Below are 20,626 nucleotides of genomic sequence, written 5' to 3'. Positions count from 1 at the left end.
GAACTGCATCTCATTCATATCATAGACTATAGTGTTGGTGTTTTGTGTATGTTTACAACAAATGTGAACATACATTTTGCAGGTAGTTAAGGTTGACCTCAGAACTTTAGCATTGTGTGTTTACTCATGTGTCATGCATTAAGTAATTTTTCTATCAACCATGCCTTTATTCAGAAGACAAAAGACAGGAAGAGTTTCTAGGCTGCAGGGTTAATCAAACACTGGAGTAGAGTACCAATTAAAAAAAAAAAGTAACATTTCCATCCCTGGAGAGCCTTAAAAATTAGACAAAGAAGACATCTGTGAGGGTGGCTGAAGCAGTAAATCTGTGTGGAAGCAAGCGGACAGACAGAATGACAGATGGCTCTAGGATTTGATTCCTGGGACAGGGAAAAGGAAGGCCTCTGGAGGGGGAGGGGAGACATTAAGAGTTCTTCAACAGAGATTGCTGCTTTGCAAAGGGAAGCTAGTTGCAGAAGCTTAGCCTAGATCCCCAGGGGCTCAGGTCTCTTCTGTTGTCAGAGCTTAAAGCCGCAGGTTGTGAAAATCCTGTAGAAATCTGCAAAGCTAAAGCATGCTGATTTTCTGAAGGGATGCAAAAAGTCCACTGTATGTATGAGCGGACTGTAATAAAAACACGTTTCCCTACTCTGAATAGAGAGCATCGTTCACCTACATTATATCGAATGCATAGCGTTCTCCAGGGAAATGGAAACTCTTTAATGTACAGTAAAATAGGGAACATTGTCACTGATTGCTGGGTAGGAGGGGACTGGGGTCCAACCAGGAGGCTTTTGACTACCGGGTGCCACCAGTCAGCCGCAATGTGTGGGCAGGCAGGCAGGCGTTCCAGTAGAGCTCTGCTTTCCCCAGGCAAAGGCAGCCTCACTCTGGCTGCTGGGCCTTCTCTCAGTTAAAGCAGAATGATTGCGACCCAGGACCTTTAAATCCTAGGAACTGAAATACTTATATTCCTCTTCAGGGATTTTACTGTAATGTCAGCTTTCAGCCACACGATGTCACGATTGGATTTTGATTTTTTTTCCACATGGGTTTGTCTCCACAGATGAAGGCATTTTCAAAGCTGGAGCAGAGAGATCTGAAACAAGGGGGGCAGCAGAAGTTCAAGAAGACGAAGACACCCAGGTTGAGGTCCCAGTGGACCAGGTAATCTTGCCTCTAAACGTTCACGGAGCCCAGCAGTCACAGCCTTGTTTCCTCACGCCCGCCCCCTGTGTTCAGGTGCTAAGAGGTCAGATGACTTTAGAAGTATAACACAGTACCCCAAGTTCTTCTTGGCACCCCTCCAGAAGACACCCCCTGCCTCTCTTTAATGTCGCAATGGCATGTTCTTGATAATCAGGACAAAACAGGCAGCTGGATGTGAGCAGCCAGCCCACAGACAAAGTCTGATTTAAAAAAGAAGCATTGGCTGGAAATTTTAATCTAGGAAAATGTCATTTTTTAAAAGAAAACATGTTTTTTTTTTTTTTTAATGCCATAGTATTCTCTCCTTCAGGGTCTTCAATATTTTTGTGGTTAAATTTCTCTCTTTTCTTTTGTTTTTCTTTTGTAAAGGAGTTGCTCACATAAATGCAACTCAAATGTTGTCTGTGTGTATAGTAATTTCCTTTCCTAGGCCAGGGGAACAATGTACTTATTTGTGTCACAAGAAGGTGTGCTAACAGAAGAAATTAAGGCATGCTAATTCTGGCTGAATTTAAGAAGTAAGCCAATTATACATGTATTTATGTGTGCACATATGTGCAAACCTCTCTCTCTCTCTCTCTCTCTCTCTCTCTCTCTCTCTCTCTCTGTGTGTGTGTGTGTGTGTGTGTAGGTCAGAGGTAGACACCGAGAGTCTTCCTCAGTTGTTTTTTGTCTTATTTTTGAGACAGGGTTTTTCATCAAACCTGGAGTTCACTGGTTTGCGTAGATTAGCTGGCTGGCAAGCACCAGGGATGCACCCGTCTCTGCCTCCTCAGCACTGGGTCAAAGACGTGGGCCATGCTTAGCCTTTCGCGTGGGTTCTGGGCATCTGAAATCAGGTCCTCATGGTTGCATAGCAGGCTCTTATCCACTGAGCCAGCTCCCTAGACCCTTTCATATATTTGTTTTGTTTATAGTCATTCCTTATTAAATTTGAATATTAAATTTGAATTATATGAATTGCAGGGTATTTTTCTTTCCTTCACTTTTTTGTTTTTTATACTGAAAGATTTAGCAAACTTCATATTAATAATACAATGAAGCTTCAAAAGTCCCACTGTATGTACTAAAATGAGTTTATACACAGGAGTCCATTTGCATTATAAAGATTATAAATAATGTAGCAGCCTGTTTAACTATTATGTTACTGGTACCTGGTACCATACAGTGTACATATTAGATTATTTTGCTATTTCAAGCTTGGCTCCATATTGAAATAGTTTGGAGAACTTAAAAAAAATACTGATGCCTATCTCCAAAAGAAATAAATTAACAAAAGACTCCCTGCTACACTTTTTAATATGATCATCACAATTATGACTGGAGAGGTGGTTCAGTGTGAGACTCTGGAGGAAGGCAGAGGTCACTAGGAATTGCCATGTGTCCAGTGACTATTTCCTTTTATAAAATCAAATTTCCCAATCAGGCAGGTCCATGATCTTCCCACATGTGTTTGTCTTACGGAGGTGGCAGTGAGACCGACATCTGATTATCTCTCCATACACCCTGCATACATTCATCCCAGTGAAAAGCCTGTTGTGCTAAACTTCACAGATTTCAAAAATCCAATTTATTTCCTTGGATTTGCTCTCACTAATAATTTTTCATAAGCCCCAGTTGTAGTTATTTTTTTCCCTGGGAGAAAACAGAATTTTAAGTCTTCTGTGAAACCATAATTAAATATTATATTTTCGGACAAAGAAGAGTAATCATGTATGCACAAAATTTATTAGTTGTAGAAGCTAAGACTAATTTATATTCTAAAGTCAAAACCTCTTCTTTAGCAATGTGTGCATTGTGAGGGGCATCTGTTTGCCTAGGTGTTGTGTGGTTTGGAGAGAGGGCTGTGGGGAGGGAGAATGGGTCTCTGTGTCACTGGATCAGCCTTGCATCTCAGTGTCTGGTTTCTTATTAGAAGGATGCAGCCAGGGGGAGTGAGAGGGACACAACCAATGGGCAAGAACAGCCCCAGGAGACAGAAGGACCTGGAGGAAAGATGGCCGGCGGCAGAGGCTCCTCCGCGCTGCCTTCTGCCCTGGTCCACACAGTTGTGTTTGTTCCACAGTGGGCAACAGGTTACAGTTGATGTCAGAGCCCCTTCTGTATGTTAGATAGCTTTAACTGAACATTGTGTGAAGCCAGTGAGGGTGTGGAGCAATTATCGACAGTGGCATTAGCTCCATGATGGTACGAGCAGCTCTGGAGACCACACCCCTCCGTGGTGTGCTTCAAACAGCAGTCACCTTTCATCAGGAGCCTGCTAAGGGCTGAGACCTGCATGGCTCCGCTCTGAATAACTGTGCTGACCGCTCGGCAGACAGATCTTACATCCTCACTTTCCATGCATACACACATATGTGTACATGTAAATGTTGATACATTTGCACATATACACATATGTCTAGACACATATGTGTATGTATTCATTGTATGTGTATTGTTTTCACCATGTGGGTTCCAGGGATTAAGGTCTTCATTCTTGGTAGCAGCGCCTTCCCTGTTGAGCCTTCTCATGCTCTCTCTCTGTCTTCTCAAAGATGCTGGTATAATGAATGGCCTTGAACATACATAAAATAATCCTGTCATCTCCAATATTATGGAGCTAATCTCTTGGTTTTATTTTATCTTTTTTTTTTTTTACAATTTAGGTATTGTTTATTAAACCTTCTACCTACCCAATGACTGTGGGAGCTGGTTATTCGAATGCTCCTCCCTTCTCCCTCCTCCCTTCTATCTCTTCCCTCCTCCCTCCTAGCCATAACAAGTCAACCCAAATATACAAGCATACCTTTTGCCCTTATTTCTAGTATAATTTTGTGACTTTTGCTGGCTTAGTTTTGGATCTGCAGGCTGTCCTCACTGGATGTTACTCTTGGATGACTCTGTGTAGACTCCAGTCACACTGTCACCTTCCTGCCTCCCCCGCTTGGCCATGACTCTTTGCTTAGCTTTCTGTGTACCTGCTGCTGAAGCTGTGGGTCTGCCTCTTCCTGATTCATGCTGTACAGTTTATAACTCTGCCATCTTTCTCGTCCCCTTTCCCAAGCCCTGTGATCACCGAAGCTACTTATCTGCCTCTGCACATATAGGCTTCTCAGACTGGCCTGCTATTTTCCTTATCATTATTTTGGGAATTTCTTGTGTTTTCTCCAGTGTATGGGTCCTTCTATTTGGATTCCATGTCTTTTTTTCCTTGACTAAACCTTTATTATAGGAAAGTTTCCCACACAAAATGAAGGTGGAATCAATTTTCCTTTAGTCAGAGAAACACTCCATAGGAGGCATATTGTGTGGGAGAGACGTTTTGAACCTATAGCCTCATGCACACAAGGCAAGTGCTCTACCACTGAGCTACAGCCCCAGTGAAAAGCTTTTCATATCTGAAGATAGCCTTTGATTTCTCTACTCAAACTTGATCGTCGGTATGGCTATGTGTAAAATTCTAGGGTCACATGACTTCCCTCAGGACTTTGAAAACCCTGCTCAATTTGCTTCCCACTCAGGAGGGAGAAGTTTGATAACTTTGCCTTTCCTGACTTCTGTGATTAGCACTTCCCTGTTGCTGGGCTCATCTCCCTGTTCCTGGTTTTCAGAGAGCGTCTATGGAGGCCTTCTTGCTTGCTGGCCACTCATTGTGCTTCTCTTCTGGAAGTATTCAATTCTAGTTCTGGAAGAAATGTTGAATTATTTCTTTAATAGTCTCCTTTCTTAAACTTCAGTATTTCTGTGACATACCTTGACTTTTTTAAAAAGCTAAGAAACAATCCAAAGAGACGCAGAGCGGAAAAGATGATTAGGTATAGTAGGATCTATCATACATGTATCTAATATAGGTTACATTACACATACAAAATGCAGTTCACACCTACAGATATACCCCACCAGGGACTGAGCTCAGTGCCTGCTCTTACTTGGCAGGGACTCTCCCAGTGTCACATACTCGCAGCCCAACCTGCTGCTATTCTCACCTGGGTTGCCATATCATTAACTTCTAGATACTTTCAGACTTCTGAATGTTCTTTCCCCTACTTTGTCTATGTGTGTATGCCTGTGCTGCATACACTTGATTGTATGAATGTACTCATGAGTACGTATGTGAAAGCTGGAGGTTTGATTTTTGGGTGTCTCTATCACTGTTAGCCTTGTTTTTGTTTTTGTTTTTGTTTTTGAGCAAAGGTGTCTCACTAACCCTGGAGCACATTAGTTTGAATAACCGAGCCTCAGGGATTCTCCAGTCTCTGATTCCCCCTGCCCACAATTCTAGGTTGATGATGCATATGTGCCTGTCTATTAAGTGGGTGCCAGGACTCTGAATCAGGTCCTCATGCTAGTGAAATAGCCACTCTAACAACTGCACCATCTCCCCAACCCGAGTGTTCTTTTTATAGCATACTATTCTTGCTTCTTGGATGTGACATCTTCCTTTCTCCAAATGCTGAAGCTCTGCTGTTTCAAACTTCATTTTTTCTAGTGTGGTTCTTAGGAGGTTTCTTCTTTGTCTTTCTGTTTTGATTTCTGCCTTAGTGCTAGATGGATTGTGTGTGTGTGTATGTGTGTGTGTGTGTGTGTATGACATTGCATAGGCACAGTTTGCTGTGGGGGAGGGAGATGCAGGGCAGTGTACTTGGCTCGCAGTAGTACAGAGAGAACTTCCCTATTTTTTGGTAGCTTTAGCATTGCTCTTCTGAGTTTTATGAGAACGTGCTGTAGGTATTTGCTTTGTTAGTGTGAGCCTAGTGCTGAGCAGTGGGGACCTGACTGTGAAGAGTGGACTTTGGACTCTTACCAAGAGACTTATTCTAGTTGGCTTTGGTACAAGGGGCATGTACCCATTCTTTACCTTTCCTTTTTCTGTATTTGAGTTTTCTTACATCTAATCTTTTTTGGACACACAGTCATTGACTTTATTATATCCCAATTTTTGTTGCTATTATTTCTTTTTAATGAATGGATTCCTTTAAAAATTCCTTTTATTTATACTTTGGAGAGACATTTGGAAGATGTCAGGGGGCAAAACAAAGCATAATGTTCAATTTAGAGTGTTCAGCCAGAAGTCCCTTTCATCCTAAACTGTCATTTAATCTACGCTAGGGATGGCGAGCTGATGGCCTATGACAGGATTCCCCAGGAGTTAGAATGGCGAGCTGATGGCCTATGACCGGATTCCCCATGAGTTAGGTTGGCGAGCTGATGTCCTATAACCAGATTCCCCAGGAGGTGGTTAGTGGCCAACCTGGAGTATACAGTGCCCGCCTGCATCTGTTGGCATGCCACATATTTTTCAGCCATTTCTCCCTGTTCTCCCACACTTGTCCCAAGTTAAGCATTTATATTGCCTGCCCAGCCCCTTGGGTAATAGTTTCAGCTGTGACTACTGTTTACCTCCCCAGAATGCAATACTGTTTTAACGACTCTATAACCAGCCCAGAAGTATATCCAGAAAACATGGGTTTTGAAATGTGAACCGTCAGATTTCCTGGCTTGGTCTATCACTGACTCTACCTGCTTCTTAGAGATGACTAGCAATTACCTGCAGCTTCTCCCAGGAACCCAGCAAGAGGCAGGGCCTACGAGTATCCAGTTTTCATAAACAGGAACATAACCTTGACTCCTCTTCAATCAAGTGCATTTACTAAGCAGAAGTGTAAAACATTTAGAACCAAAGGGATACAATCTTTTATTTTGTCACAGAAGAAACAAAATCCTCATTAGAGAGAGTCATCCTTCCACAGAAACAGCACCTACTGCTGCTGTTGGCACAGGAGGAGTCCAAGGCGCTGGCTTCTGGTTTATGGCTCTCTTCGAACCCCTCATGAAGGGAGTGTAGAGATCGGGAGCTTCTGATTTTTCCATAATTGGCCCCATCTCCTGCCTGAGCACAGGGCCACTTAGCCTTCGAGAAGGAAAGGAATTAGAACCATGAGTTCATTGGTACTCTGTGTCCTAGCCACAGGTGTGCAGTGGATCAAGTTCCTGCAGGTGCTGTGAGCATCCCAGACACAGCGGGCATCAGGATGAGGGTGAGCAGGACCCCTAACCTCCTGTCGGCTCACCAGAAATCAGGCTCTTGGTGAATCCATTTTTGTAGATTGGGGTTTAATTGAGAGAAATGGTGCTAAACATTAAAATGTACCCTGCGGGGATTTCCATGAAAATGAAAGAAAACCAACATTTACTTTTAAAATGAGAAAACTTACTGTTTTCCCCTTTCAATGATGACTTCACAATCCCACACTACCCAGATACTTCCGGTAAACTACATTTTCATATGGGTGTTACAGGAGCTCAGAACTTTCCAGGGCCTGGGTGAATATCTGGTGGCCAGTGGCAGCCTCAGCTGGACCCGGGCTCGTGCCTCTGTGGATAATCACCATTACTGTGGTCTCTGTGCCCTCAGACAATGTCAGTCTCCCTCCTCAATGAAAGTAAGCCAGAAAGCAGAGAACAAGGAAGCAGTACTTAGCTATCATGAAAAATTGAAACTGATTATTTCCAAATACCTCATTCAACTTGGTAGGAGATGATTTTAGTTTCCATGGGAACAGAAATAAAAACAAGCATGATAATTTCTGTACTTTCACTGCTAGTGCTTTTGCCATAAAGCACAGAAATACCTTCTATTTCACCACAAGCACCAGACCTGCACACATCCACGCTGCCTCTGCGGTGGGTAGTCCCCAGGGAGCACAGCTGCTCTCCATGTTTATTGAGTCAGGCCCTAAGTTTCCCCCAGTTTCTCTCTGGTATTTCAGTGGTATTTTCAGGGTGGGAATAATGCTGTTCAGGAAAGGGGGATTAGATAGAATACCTGGACTAGAAAATCCTCTGTATTTTCGATATCTGAAATCTTAGCACTTGAACCTTACAAATGGTGATGTGAATACTATAATGAGGGCACTTTTATCTCAGTGGGCCAGGAATCAGCCAAAACCCTGAATGCTATGAGGATGTGGCCAGAGATAACAACCTCAGACTTTTCCCAACTTTTCATACACAGCAAGTGCCTGCTCAGAGTGTGAGAAACTAAATAATAAGATGTTCTGTGGGCAGATCTGACCAACATGTACTCAAAATGCCATTGCTGGTGTCATGTAAAAGAGGAATCTGCTATAGCCAGTCTACTAACAAATATTACGAACAATTACTAAGATGTATTACATCATATATTATGCAATATATAATATACTACTAATAAATTATGTGTTTTTAAAAAGGCAAAAGTTGATTTTCCTATGCAGAGCTCTGTGTTCACGAGTCTGTGGTATCTGTGACTGTACACATATGTATTGTATGTACACTTCTGTAACCCACTAACTTCATGTGCTCTGAATGAATGCCAAGGAGCCTGGGAGGCTGGGACCATAGAGGTTTAAATGACTTCTGCACTCCTGGTTATGTGATGGATATTTCAAATAGAGTAGAAGGAATAAATCTTTAAACTCCTGTGAAACACAGTTGTGCCTTATGTATAGTATCATGCAATTACTCATAGGCATGAGCTCATCATGAAATTTCAGGATATGTATAATCCCGGGAGAAACGGTTTCTATATGAAAACCTGTTTTCTGAAAAAAATTGAGTCACAAACTGACTAAAATTTGATGTGTTGGGTAGAGGACGCAGGCACTTATGGGCAAAACTCTTTCCAAGTCATTGTGCTCACGTCTGTGTTCCTGACCCAAAATTATCCCATCCACAGTCATTTCTTTTATTTTTCTCCAGATCCCAACCAATAGGCTGACAGGTTTTGGGATAAAAATGTAACTTTCTTTTAAAGAGGTGTCATCACAACTAGAATGCCTGTTTTGATGTGACATGTTTGTGACCAGGCGTACTGCTCATGTGGTCTAGAACTCTGTGGTGGAGTGTCCAATAGGATCCATCAGAGATGACGTCAGCAGTGGAGGTGTTGCCAGGTACTGAGTGCTAAGGCTTCTGACTCAGAACCTGATGTTCAAGTTGAAGTCACTGCTTCAGAGTGGAATTCTATTTTGCTCTCTAAACTCTTCATCTCAGGAAGTGGTTGGGAAAATTTACTGAATTCTGTCTTCTTCCATATCTGCAAATTAGGATAATAACAGTATTATTCTTGAATCATTGTTGAAGGTTAATGTGGATGCCATTATGCATATGAGATGCATAGAACATGACACCAGGCACCAGGAGAGAGCTTGATAAATGTGCGTCTCTCTCCTCTTCATTCGTGCGTTCCCAAGGTGATGGTTAACCCTTTATCTCATTAGTCTACGAACATCACTAGTCTGCCCCAGCGGGCTGGAGATGAATAAGAGAAGGTCTCTGCTGAATTATTTCTAGGGGTCTCCCCAGAGAAGACTGACATCTCCCATCATTCGATATCCACGCCAGTATCTTGGAGGTGGGGAGAGGCTCTTTGCCTGGTTAGCAATTGTGTTCACTAATTCTGTATGACCTACAGTTAGAGGATTACAGAGTCCTAATGGAAACAGGACATGGGGAGGGTGCCCAGCTGGGAGCGATTCTGCCCAGAGGCGGCAGGCAGCTTCACGGAGCGGCTGTGCTGATTATGGGAACGATGCACTGTCTGTGCACAGACAGGGAGCAGCTCGGGCACTGGTTGTACAGGGGAGTGGACTAAGAGTTTTTCTGTGTGTTTCTTTCTCAGAGGATTCTCCTCATATAAAATTTCAGTCTGGGAAAGGCTCCATCTATTCTTCTCAATTACAGATCTCCTCCGGCCCCTGTGTGTGTGTGTGTGTGTGTGTAGGGAGTAGTACTTGGGTAGTGGAAGTGTGTACAAGGGTTGCTAACACAAAGAACCACGATGAGAGCTGCTTAAGCACAGGAATCTTTTCTCTCTTTGTTCTGGGGGCTGCAAGCCTCCAATCAAGTTGATGATGATCTGGATGTCCTGAGGCCTATCTTGGGCTTGCAGATGGCTGTCCCCTTGTGGTCCTCACTCAGAGTTCCCTTTGTCTCTACAATTACCTTACATGGGGTTCAGGACTACAACGTAACCTAGTCCCTTCTTTAGAGACTATCCCCAGTTTGGGGGGGGGAGGGGACTCTAACATAGGTTTATGAGTTGCAGAGGGAGGCCAGAGATACAGTTTAGTCTGAAACTATGAGAAAGAAGGGAGTAGCTCTGATCTCATGCCACCCAAAAGGTCCTGGTGGTAATAGAGTGAGGGGTGGAGTCGGCTTTTAATGCCTGCATTTATAAAAGGCATCCCCAGTGAGAAGCTGCCTGGAAGCAGAGACAGGAGCTCTAGCTGTGTCTTCAGAGGGAACTTGTGTTTCTTTATCTCTTATGATGTTGAAAGGTGTTGTCATCTCAGGTCCCAGAAAGCTGGGACACTTTCCCTCTGTCTCTTTCTCTGCCTTGGGGATAATCATGGTAGTGTGTTGGGAAGTGAACTGTAAAATCCTTTGAGAATAGCAGCATGCTGCCTGGGTCTGTGTACCGATGGCCACACCAACGTGGAACACCCTGTTACCTAAGAGCTGCCGCTGTTGATTTCAGGAAGTGACCTTTGCTATGGTCCTCCTGGCCTACATCTCCACTGCTTTAGGAAGCAGACAGCAGTCTGGAAACAAGTATGCTTTGAGATTGTAACTTTAGTGCCAAAAGTGTCCTCCAGAGCTCTTGAAAGTGCTGCTGAGAAGGAGGCTGATTAGCTTTTGAACATTGTACCCATCCATCCCAAACGACCTTAAGTCACATGCCACTTTTCATTTTAGCTGTTTCTAATCTCGCGAAGGGGAAAGCCTAGCACTGAGTGACTTAATCTCTTTTTCGTTACATTTTAAAATTATTTGTGTGTATGTGCACAGACAAGTGTGTGCTACAGTACAAGTGTGGAGAGCAGAAAACCACTTGCGGGAGTCAGTTATGCCATGCCACCATATAGATTCCGTGGGTAGAGTTTACGCCCTCAGGCCTGACAGCAATCACCTTTACCCACAGAGCCATTTTGTAGTCCCAAGTGTCTTAATCTGAAAGCTACTTTTTGTCTTTATGTAAATGAAAAAGTCTATACCTCTATGTGAGCCCTTAGGAAATGATTTTGTTCACACAATAGTGTAAGGTCGGTATTTTTTCTCACCCACCCACTCCTTTCTGAGACAAAGTTTCATGTATTCCAGGATGGCCTCAAATTTGCCATATAGTTGAAGATGACCTTGAGCTTCCTGTGCCTCTACCTCCTGAGTGCTGGGATTAGAAACGTGTCACCTGCCGGGCGGTGGTGTCACTCACCTGTAATCCCAGCACTCTGGGAGGCAGAGGCAGGCAGATTTCTGAGTTTGAGGCCAGCCTGGTCTAAAGAGTGAGCTCCAGGGCAGCCAGGGCTACACAGAGAAACCCTGTCTCGGGGTGGGGGGGGGTGGGAAACAAATCCAAAAAAACCAAAAAAAAAAAAAAAAAAAGAAACGTGTCACCCATCCTCCACTACATCTGATTTTATTCAGTGCTGGGGCTTGGAACCAGGGTTTTGAGCTTGCTAGGCAAGCACTTTACCAACTGAGCTCCAGCCCCAGCCCTGTACTAGAGTTTTTTATCAGATAACTTTCAATGGCAAGACAAGTGGAAGAAGCCACCTGAGCGCGCATTATAGCTGGCTCACTCTTATGTGGTCTCACTTGGTCCACTATTAGGCTGCATGCCTGTCTTGCAGGGATGCTGGACATATTCTTCCTGATGAGAAACAGTGAGATCTGGGATGGATGTTATGGTTCTCAATCTCCTGTGTGCCCAGAGCTCGGGATGTCAAGGAGTTTAGAATGGTGGTACACAGGTCTGCCTTTTGCCTATGCGCCAGGCAGGAAAGGGATGACTGAATCTGGGATGGGGTGGGATCCGGTTTGGTTCTGGGTGAGCGCCAAGAGTATGGAGGGGCTGGAAGAGAGAAGGCCTTCTCTGGGAGATTTAGGCAGATTCTTGTTGATGGAGATGGTCCTAGCTTGTCTAAACTGCTTTATTTATGACCGACGTGAATGCATAGTCTTACTCAGGGTGAGCCAGGGATTAAATACCTTTCTGAGGAGGGATCCTCTGAAAGAAAGCTCATTAGCTAAACACTGGGGGCCTATACAGATACCTCATTAGCACGGAGAGCTCCAGGCTTTCATGCTTCGTGACCGGTTGTCACGGTCCTCTTAACGAGGTGTCATGGTTAAGTCCAGGACAGGTAGAGCCTGGCTGGGAGCTGGTTCCAACGCCTGATATTCTCAATTATGAGATTTCCTGCGGCTTTTGGACCTGTTTCAACCTTACCAGTTCTTCTGTCTTGTGGCAAGGTCCACTTGCCCCACAGTCTAGCTGCAATCCTCACCTTCAGAGGGGACTGGAAACTTTCTGAGCTCCCTGAGTCTAGAGTATGGCTACCTTCTTGAGTCTTATGGTCCTCTTTCCCTTCTACAGAAGTGAATGCTTCAATTGGGATAAATCAGCTACACAAAGAGGCCCTGGATAACTATCATCATATAGAGGAGGGCACCTTTCTTTGCAGGACCTTACCACAGTTTAGGTTTTAACTGTATGTGTGTGCACACGTGTGTGTGTGTGTGTGTGTGTGTGTGCTTGTAAAGCTGGGTGATCTGGAATGGATTAATTGATGTATGTACTAGGAACATCTTTAATAATTAATATATGCTTAAAAGGCATTTATACCAAAAAAAAAGCACATTGTTTTTTCACTTATTCACTACAGATCTGTCAGAGCAGTGGGTTTTGTCTTTTTTTTCCCTGAATGGCAGTGTCATGGTAATAGTAAGTTTTGTTCCAGTTTCAGAGTATTTTAAAGGATTATAAGACTTTTAACTAATGTTACCATCTTATTTAAATTGATCAAATTGCTATTTCAGTATCCCAATCTTGCCTCTCTTTAAGTTGTGCTATGCAGCTGTGGGTTTATTTGATGATCACTAAGTAGCCATGCTGGGGAAGTCTAATGGAAATAATGAGACGAGAGCATAATGCTGACGACCCAGCGCTGGTGACCATGGCAGTGGACCAGAGTGTGGAGTTAGAACTAGACCGTAAGATACCGGGGAGCCCACCAGCCCTGTGACAGAGGAAAATTAAACCTCTGGGAATTAGTCGAAGAGAGTGTCAAGACTAAGAGGAGGGAAAAAAATCTAAAAAAGGAATCCTGTTCTTATTTTACAATTAATGATTAATTACAAATCCAGATGTCGGGGAAACAGGTTCCCCTGCCCCCACTTAGATGGGTCCAACAGACTATGGAGCAGTTGGAGAAGCAAGGGCTGCATTTGCATGTGAAAACAATTAAATTATGAGAGTTCCCTCTATTTTTTTGTGATTACGTTATCTATGTAAGGAGAATCATACTGAGGTCCCAAGGCCAGGAAGTTACTCACGGTGAAGAAACTAGCTTTTGTACCATTGGGGGGGGTCTCTCTCTGACTCAGTAGATTGTGTTGGGGGGCTTTTCTCTGTTGAACTCAAGTGTTATAAACCATGAGTGTGGAACATACTTGCATTCTTTAGTATCCCCATTTTAACATTTTATGGTGTTTTTCATCATGTACAAGTTTCCATCTCTTTGATTGATTTAATTCATAAGTATGTTTTCTTTTTAATGTTTTTGTACATGGAATTGTTTTAGTAATTTCCTCTTCAGTTTATTCATAGTTAATATATAGAAATAATAATTTTCACATATTTCTGTTATTATTATTATTATTATTACTATTAATTTCATATGTGTTTTCTGAGTTAGATTTTGCTATGTAGGCCTCAGTGGCCTGGAACTTGTTATGTAATCAGGCTGCCCTGAAACTTTTAGTGATCACACTTCCTCTACTTCCTGAGTGCTGGGACTATAGGCATTGGCCACCACATTTGCCTCATTGTTTTGATGACAATGTTACCTTCTCCTTTACCAATGCTTCTTTATGGCTTCAGGGTATAAGTCACAGTTACTCCTGTTAGCTCTCTGTTGAGAGAGGTGAGATGAGGGTGTGTGTGTGTGTGTGTGTGTGTGTGTGTGTGTGTGTGTGATGGAAGCTGCCACGTCTCCAGTGAAGACTGGGTTTTGCTCATTCTCAGTCACTGGGTCTGCACCCTTCCCGACTCTGCTTTCTGCCTGGTATTTGCCTTCTATGGATTTCCTCCTGGTCAGAACACTCAGATAGCAAGTGCTGAGAGCTGGGGTTTGACTCGAACCTTGGTATGATCACACAGGCTATGGTTTTCCCCCTCCCTAAGGAACACTACATTTTTCTTTTCATTGTTAACTGCATGTTTAATATATAGTCAAACCAGAAGTAGAAAATAGGCATTTGACAGGAACTGGGTATCATTAACCGTATACAAGTTTTATATGAGTTTATAGAATTTAAAAATTTGCATCTACAGATAAGTTCTCAACTCTGAGGCAGTGTGGAAACCTAAAACTCTCTAGAAAAGCCCAGTTTGCATTCTAGTGTAATTCCCTCCCCTGTAGGCTGGGTGGACAGTCTCCACAGAACAATGTCATAACCTGACTTGCTCCTCTGGGTCAGACATTATAGAGGCAGCCATTATTCCAGGACCCTGTTGTTTGGTTTCCTGCCTGCTGTATGGGTTATGAGCTAGAACCATAGCATGCACAGTTCAGATTATAGTTCATCCATCAGGACTATGCCAGGCTCTCTTCTATGCCTTCATTGTCTTACCTGTAAGGTGGAACAAGCCCAGACTCACAGGCTCCTCTCAGATAATCAGTGACCATAAACACTGGATACCCTGCAAACTACTCCGCAGTTGTGAGGAGGTTTTTCTTGACTGCAATGTACTGGCCACAATTCTATGTTGTGCTACAGAAGAGCCCTGTTACACTTCTTTTACCCATTGTTTCTTTTGCTTCTTAAGAGGCCAGCAGAAATAGTTGACGAGGAAGAAGATGGAGAGAAAACAAGCAAAGATGCCAGCCAGAAGGAAGACTTTTCAGCAATGAATGGTGAGACTGAAGACAGAGGGGGTAGTGAAACGGCTGATGCCCCTGAGGAGGGGGAAGGAACCTCAGACCACAGGGAGAAGAAGGCAAGCCCCTCCCGGGTAAATGGTGGCACGGACGAAGAGAACGGCGAGGAACTGGACCAGGTCACTGAGGAGCTTCAACCAACAGTGGAGGAGAAAGGAACGGCTGAAGGAGATAACAGTGGACAAGATGAGGTATGTCTATTGTTTTTAGCTTTTTTGTGCATAAATGAGTGTTCACATGTTCACACATACATGCATGTGCTTAGAAAAGTAGTCAAATGAATTTAGGAAATCAGCCAAACAATTAGAGTCTGCAGCAAAACTCCTTATCGCAGAGTAAGAAATGCTGAGTGCCATTTAATTAATTTTAAGTTTTACTTGTTTCAATTGATTAGTAAGCACTCTCTTGCATATCTGTTTCTCATTCGGTCCTCTATCTACCCATCCACGTGCCTATTCATGTATCCACCTATTTATCCACTCACCCAGCTATCCATCCGTCCATCCATCCATCATCCATCCATCCATCCATCATCCATCCATCCATCATCCATCCATCCATCCATCCATCCATCCATCCATCCATCCATCCTATTCATCCATCAGTCTATTCATTCACTCTCCCACCCATCCGCCACCCTCCCACCCACCAGGGTAAGACACAAGAAGAACAAACTAGAAAATAGGATTGAGTTCAGTGAAACCTTGAACTAATTTAAAGAGTATCACGGACCTTCCCCAAAGCTTCTTTGCTCCTCACAGAAATTAAAGTCTAGTTGTTTAGCCAGCATTAAGGAGATTAATCTAGCATCCAGTACCATTACTGGTTTGTTTCAATGCAAACCACAAGAGGAAGTTTAACAGCAGAGTGGTGCCAAGTGCTCTCATGGTCGGGCTTTAGCAGTCAGTCTAAGGCTGTCTGCATTCTACTGTACACTCCTGCAAGCATCTTATTCATCTAGAGGAAAACACTGGGCATGTCTTGCATGCTATCTTTACTCAAGGTGAGATTGCCACAGTGGCTGTGTAACACATACAGAACACAATTTCTCATGTGGAGCTCAGCATAGTCCTCCTGGCCATGTATATGGCAACAATAGCAGGTTTCACAAAGCTCCCTGTTGTAGCATTTGATGAAAGCGTACAGCATGAAAACAAAGTGCAGTTCTATAGTAGGGCTCTGTAGGAAGCCCTAGTCTTCCTACAGAGCCCTACTATAGCAATCTTCCAGGGGTTTAGCTTAATTCAGTCTGTGACCTAGTTAGACTCCACAAAATACATGGTTTGTAAAATTCTTCCTGTAATTCGCATCAACATAGAAGGTCAGATGAACAAATGTTAAGCGGAACAAACCTGACACAAATCCTGTATCAGGATTTGTTTGAGCTCCTGTGTATAAAAATGCATTCTGACTTCATAGAAGCAGAGTAGAATGATGGGTAATGGAGCCTGAGGGGTGGGTCGGGGGAACAGAAAATCTCAGTTCTGAGGAATAAGTTCAGGAGCTGTGTAGTCTAGTCTAGTGATTGTCCCTAAGAACGTGCGTTTATACTTGAAGATCTGAAAGGGGTACTTCTATTTCTACTGAGAGAAAAGGTAATGTTGATGTTAATAATTCAAGTTCACCATTCCACAATGTACTTATATTTTGGGACATTATATGTTACATTATAAACATATATAGTTTTTTCAATTAAAATAAATTAACTTAAAATCTAAATAAGAAAAGTGGGCTTTTGATAGGAATTAGGCATCACTTAAGTTCAGGGTTCTATAACTTGGTAAGGGTCTGAAGCATGGGTGTCTGTGGTATGTAATATAGGGAACTCAATTTTTGGTGCTTAGGTGACTGGCTCATTGGAGTCCTTAAGGACCAATCAGATCTCTAAGGTGGAACAGTTACTCACAAGAAGATTGAATCTTCTTGATTCTTTCCTTTCTTGCAGTGATAATATATGTTATCTTTACTCTCATGTGCCTGTGTACACACACACACATACACACACAAACACACACACACACACACACACACACACACACACACACACACACAGAAATGCTTTAAGTATACCAAGTGTAGGAACATCTAAACTTATATGTACTGCAAATTAGAGGTTAACAATGGACTTTATAAAAGGACTTTTTACTCACAAATGACTAAAAATTCAGTTTACATGTAATATTTTGTCACATGTGACAGTTCTTATGCAATGTGACAAATAAAAATAGCAAAAGAGCCAGACACCAATCCATGATAACAAACTGACAATGTAGGAAGCATCAGGAAATAGAAGACAGATACACAATAGCAACTACCATCTATTGACATTATGAGAGTATATGATATTCAAGACACCATTTGAGATACTTCATAAGGAAGCAATGTGAAATAAAATTCAGATCTGGGAACATACAAATTCATACATATATAGGTATATACCTAAATACATATACATGCATATACACATGCATATATACACACATAAGTATATGTAGGCATACATTCATCTATACATATTCACTGGCATATATACTTTTATAGATATGTGAAATGCCTTTGCATATATACACATACATGGATATATTCACACACATATCTGTACATATATATCTATATACATATATACTCATAAATTTTTATATATACATATATACTTACAAGTGTATATATATATGCATTTTTCTATATATAGACTTGCATGCACATATGCATATATACATTCATGCAAGCATATATATACACACATACAAATATACATACATATATATATGCATATATATTTCTTTTCTATTTTTAAGCATAAACCATGGATATGGAGTTCAGTGATCTGGAGCTGCTCTTGTCCCTAAGACTGAGGGCCCCTCGTGAGGCTGTGGCGCCTCCAGGATTTCATGGGCTCTAGTTTGAACACTAGCCAGCTCTCATCTCACATCTCAGCAGCAGCCTAATGGGTAGATGAATTATAAATGTGATAAATGTCGTTGGTAACAGGGGATGTGCCAGGCACAATGGTTGTTCCTGGAGAAAAGCTGCCTCCCTGCTTTGGTTTTATGTCCTGCCCTTCCCTGCCGGACACTGACACTCTGTGGCACTTGAACCTGCCTTCTGAGGGAAGCCCAGAGGGGTAGCACACGGGGTTAGTGAGACTGGCATGCTCTTGTTTCCATCCTCCGGAAACACTTAGCTGAAAAGTACAAATGCACATTTGAAGAGAAAAACGGAAAGAGATGCAGAGGGGGAGAGAAAAATGACCCTGCGGCATAAGAGATGAGTCTGTGTTTCCGCGTCATCAAGTTATTTATTTGTTTTAGTTTTTGGAAACAGGCTTCCTCAAGCCTGCTATGCAGCTCTGGCTGCCTTTGAACTCCCGATTCTCCTGCCTCTACCTCCAAAGTGCTGGGATTAGAGACATACGCCTCCACATCTTCCCTGCCTGTGCTTTTAAACCACATCCTGGAGTATGGTCACAGGAAGCATCAGCCAACTAAGGGGCTAAAAGTAGCAATCTGGGGGAAATGGCTGACTGGAAACCAGGGAAGACAATGGATCATTTGTAATACTTACTTATATGGTCAAATGGGACATCTATGTAAGATTTATTCAATTATCTTTGGTCTATTTTTCTTCCAGGCTGATTTGGATGCTCAAAGACCGCCAAGACCAGAAGTGACAGTCACCAGCCCACAAGAGAGCGAAGACAATGAACCAAACAAGGCCTCTTCTGCTGTGGCGTAGATGGTTTAAAGCAGAGAATATAAGGGATGCGAGAAGATGCAGAGCTATAATACTTGAATAATGAGCACAGCATCTCTTCATGTAGAATGTGGCAATGTGGTGGAAGCCCTACCTGTTGCATTTTAAAAATAGAAGCTACATGAAAGGAAGGGTTAGGTCATTTGTAACTCAGTAACTTACGCTTATGACAGGTGTTTAAAAATTCCTTTAGAAGAACAAAATAAGAGAGACAGGGGATTTGCACCTTAGGAAAGCAGTTGGGTACCTGTGTTTGTAAAGGGGAAAGACATGGGCTAGCTCCCATTAGATACTTTATTATAGACTTGGAAGCAAGAATACTGGCAGCTTGTTGTAAAGCATTTATCTAGGAACGTATAGACTTTTTAAAGAATTGGTAATAAGAAAAACATGTATTATGTTCTTAAAGCAATAAATGATTGATTGAACAAATTGCAATTTAGTTTCAGAGATAATTTGGAGATGGAGATAGATCTGAACACTCTGAAGCCAGTGACATCCCTTTCTTCCTCCAGCCAAGGTCCCCCTTGGGCAAAGTCAAAACACAGCCTGAGGTGTCCCCTGGGCACAGGAAATGCTTCCAGAACGCCTTGGTGACTCATGTTACGTGTGTTATAGCTGGCATACTCACAGACAGGAGCCAGACAGTGTGATCTAGATGTCCTGTGGACTTTTCACTGGTCTGTTTTCATTGTGTCTGTACCAGGAACAAAGCCTTTCCTTCTCCTGTATGCTGCTGGAAAACCCAATATTTGTTAATACTAAATTATTTTCTGGATTTTAACAATGAACATTTTATTGCACACAAAGGAACAAAAAAGAAAGCAGAAGCAGAACAGTTTATGACCATCCAGCTCCTTAGCTACTGGCTATATTCTGTCATGGCTGTCACCTTGCTAGAGAGATTATGTCCATCCATCCATCTACTCATCCATCTGTTGGTCTGTCAGTTCATCTATCTGCCCATGTATCTCATAAGGTTTTAGACTTTCAAGCAGACTTTTAGACTATTTTAGCTTTTCAAGCAGATTCTCTCTTTCTCTCTCTCTCTCTCTCATATATATATATTTCCATCTGATGGAAATTGTTGGAAAAACTTGAAAAATTTCCATAGCTCCTGATTTCAGTTTATGGATGGATAAACTAACATGCATTCACCTTGTGAGGTTCAGATGAAGGAAAAGATAATTTTGTTAGTTGGATAATCATAGTAGAGATGATATCTCTCTCCCTAAATACAGAAATAATGTTTTTCTCACTTTAAGGAATATATTTTTACTCAGATAGAAAATGCAAACTGGAAGATTTTAGATTGTAGTGCCTTTGTAAGACTCATTACTATTGTTAAGTCTATTTTTCCCTCTAGATTTCACAACCAACCATCTGGGAACAAAATAGTTGGGAGTTATATATACCAAAGAAATGTAGAAAATAGATGTATTTTCCCTAAAAACTATTTTGATTCTTCCATAAATAGAGAATATGAGCAGAGCCTATGACAACATGGTGTTTGAGGGAGATCATGACACGTGGCCTGGGAATCTGGGAGGATGGACTCTAACTGGGGCAGTCTAGGTGGCGCTTTCTGTGCATACACTTACTGGGTGGTGCTTTCTGTGCACACACTTACTTTCATCACACGTGGACTGCCAGCAGCCATCTTGCACTGTTAGGAAAACAGTGATGTTCTCCTTCTG

At 42.4% G+C, this 20,626-nt stretch overlaps 1 protein-coding gene across 1 annotated transcript in view; it reads left to right on the top strand.

Annotated features, from left to right (window-relative positions):
• Dcdc2 (doublecortin domain containing 2) overlaps positions 1-19,274 on the top strand; it is a 150,816-nt gene extending 131,542 nt beyond the window's left edge. Inside the window, exons 8-10 of the mRNA XM_052156997.1 lie at positions 1,067-1,167; positions 15,065-15,367; positions 18,807-19,274. Coding sequence (XP_052012957.1) covers positions 1,067-1,167; positions 15,065-15,367; positions 18,807-18,911 — 509 coding nt within the window. The 3' untranslated portion in view covers positions 18,912-19,274. The remainder of the gene's footprint in view (positions 1-1,066; positions 1,168-15,064; positions 15,368-18,806) is intronic.
• Positions 19,275-20,626: the final 1,352 nt, after the last annotated feature.

The sequence above is a fragment of the Apodemus sylvaticus genome, chromosome 14 (assembly GCF_947179515.1).
Source record: "Apodemus sylvaticus chromosome 14, mApoSyl1.1, whole genome shotgun sequence".
NCBI lineage: Eukaryota > Metazoa > Chordata > Mammalia > Rodentia > Muridae > Apodemus > Apodemus sylvaticus.
The sequence above is the reverse complement of the archived record's forward strand: the minus strand, read 5'-3'. Positions and strand labels throughout refer to the sequence as shown.